Raw genomic sequence first — 2,726 nt, forward strand, 5'->3', positions numbered from 1 at the left:
TTACACATAGATGTACTAGAGTTGTGACATGTATGTTCAATAATTTTATTTGCAATCATTTTATATTTATTTATATACTACTGAAACAATATATATTTATGATATATTATATTCTTGCAAGTGATGCAATTGCTTGAAAGATCGCAGGAGTTAACCCATGTATATGAGAAGTGATATTGCCGAGTTGAATAGCACCATTACTATTTGTCATTATATCCGAAACATTTTCATATGTCTTTGCCATTATATCGCCTACTACTGAAAGTATAACGCCGTGAAAATGCGAGCACCCGTGCCTATTCGAGGACTTAAACTCGGGTGGACATGTTTCACCACAAGGAATCTCGTTCCAACAATCTTAATTTATTTCTATAACATACATATGATATTTTTTAATATATAACCATAAATACATATGTGTCGCACGGCATAATAAGTCAAAGTGTTACCGAATTGATGGCAGTTTTACAAAGCGTATTAATTAATTAAAGTGGTAAAGTTGTACGGTGTGGCATAGAGAGATGGCAAAAAAAAAAAAATTGAGGGAAGCACAGAGAGATGGCAAATACCCCGATTATCTCGTCCTGTCAAGTGCACATTAGGCCCATGGAGTAGTATCCATCGCAGGCTTGCAGCCAATGGGCTGAGGTGGAATGGAAATTGAACGGGCCCAATTAATCGTCCCCCAACTCATCGAAACTCCTCTCGCCCAAGCCGCCGCCGGCGACGGTCCAACGGCGGGGCTGCTACCTCATCTTCCTCGGCAGCCGGAAATGAGGGCTTCATGCCAAACGGTCGTCCACACAAGTGTAGCTGTTCCGCCGCGACCGACTGCGGTCCAGCCACGCTCGATTCGCCCGGAAGGCGGTCAGAAAGAGGAGGCACGCTTTTATGCGTCGGTTTCCGCGCCTTCTTCAGATGCGTTCTCTTCTCTCCTTCATGGATTTTAGTTATGTGATGTTAGGAACTTGGATCTTGGCTTTCGGATCGCTAATATGGAGGGGTAGGAGATCGTCCTTGTCCCATCCATCTGAACTTTGATTCGAACTTCATTGCCTGGATGACATGTTCTTCATTGCCTGGATGACATGTTTGCAGATCGATGGCAGTGAACTGCTACATGGGAAATGCTTTAATTGTGAAAGTATGCTTTGATTGAGAAAGTGGGACACGATTAGGGATTGCTAAACCCCTCGTGTGGTCAATGTGCAACATAAGCTCGGATTCTGATAGTTTGTCGAAATTGTTTCTCTTGAAAAACTAGTACGCAGCAGTAGATCACGTGTGTTGTGCTTGATGGCAGGGAGAACTATGGCTGCTGGAAAAATTTTCTAGCATCGCTGAAGAGGAGAATTTCTCCGCTTCACATTTTTGGAGGGAGACAAATATGTGCTGCAACCTCATGCTCGAATTTTTGGAGGACACGTTTTGCTCCAAAATCCTGTAATTTCCTCGAAACAATCTACCCACTTAAACATGTCTTCTCAAGAATTGTTGTGCTTCCATGTTAGAACCAAATCACAGGTTTGGTGCTGGAATTTCTATTTCATTAGTCTTACCATAACTATGGCAGGTTGGGGATATATATAGGATAGCTTGCTTCCAACTTAAAAAAAGCTACAATATATTCTAGAGATGCTAAAAGTAGATGCTAAAGCAAAATAAGGATAAAGATAAGGGCTGACACAACCACCAACTACTCTAGATAAGTATCATAGGTAGATAAACACAAGGCTTATGCTTTTATTCTCCCCCTAAGTCTTGTGTGACGTCTTCTGGGGAATTTGAACCATCCCAATCCTGGCGCGAAGCTCCTAGAACTTACCCGTTCAAGGGACTTGGTGAGAAGGTCGACAAGCTAATTCTGGGTGTTGATGTAGCCGGCCTTGATGCTCCCCTCATCCAAGCAGCTCCTGATGCTTGATGCGGAAATGCTTGTTGCGCTCATGGAAGACGAGGTTCTTCACCAAGGCCAAGGTGGACTTGCTGTTCACCCTAAGCTCCACTACTTCTACGTCTCTACCTAGGAGATCACCCAGCAACCGAGCCAACCAGAGAGCTTGAGTCGAAGCGGTTGTGGCAGCGATGTACCCCGCCTCGCAACTGGACAGAGCCACCACTTGCTTCTTGACTGACTGCCAGCTGATCAGACATTTGCCGAGGAAGAATAGCGTCCCGCTGGTGCTCTTGCTTGTGTCGATGTCGCCTACGAGGTCGCTGTCACTGTACCCGATGAACTGCTCCACACTGGGACACGTCGGGTAGTACAAGCCATAGTCGGAAGTGTCCGCGACGTAGCGGAGGATCCTCTTGACGGCCTGCTCGTGCTCCATCGTCGGTTGCTGCATGAACCAACTGACGTAGCCAACGACGAACGTCAGGCCTGGCCGTGTGTGGACGAGGTAGCGAAGGCTGCCCATAATGCGCTGGTACCAGCGTGGCATCGACCTCCTTCGCCGTGCTGTTGCGGCTCAGCTTCAACCTCTCCTCCATGTGAGTGTGGGCTGGGTTGCAGCCGGTGAGCCCACCCAACTCGACGATGCGCTTGGCGTAGGCAGTCTAGCAAAGGGAGATGTCGGAGCTGTCCTGGTGGACCTCTATCCCCAGGTAGAAGGAGAGAAGGCCTAAGTCGCTCATCTAGATGGCCGCCTTAATCTCCTCGTTGAACGCCTCCACCATGGCCTCGTTTTGTGCCGGTGATCACCAAGTCATCGACTTAGACGCCT

At 47.1% G+C, this 2,726-nt stretch overlaps 1 protein-coding gene across 1 annotated transcript; it reads right to left on the reverse strand.

Moving 5' to 3' along the window:
• Positions 1-1,898: 1,898 nt before the first annotated feature.
• Positions 1,899-2,420, reverse strand: LOC136469752 (secreted RxLR effector protein 161-like). The gene has a single exon (XM_066467824.1). The coding sequence runs from the start codon at positions 2,418-2,420 to the stop codon at positions 1,899-1,901; it is 522 nt and encodes a 173-aa protein (XP_066323921.1).
• Positions 2,421-2,726: the final 306 nt, after the last annotated feature.

This window comes from Miscanthus floridulus, chromosome 8 (assembly GCF_019320115.1).
Source record: "Miscanthus floridulus cultivar M001 chromosome 8, ASM1932011v1, whole genome shotgun sequence".
NCBI lineage: Eukaryota > Viridiplantae > Streptophyta > Magnoliopsida > Poales > Poaceae > Miscanthus > Miscanthus floridulus.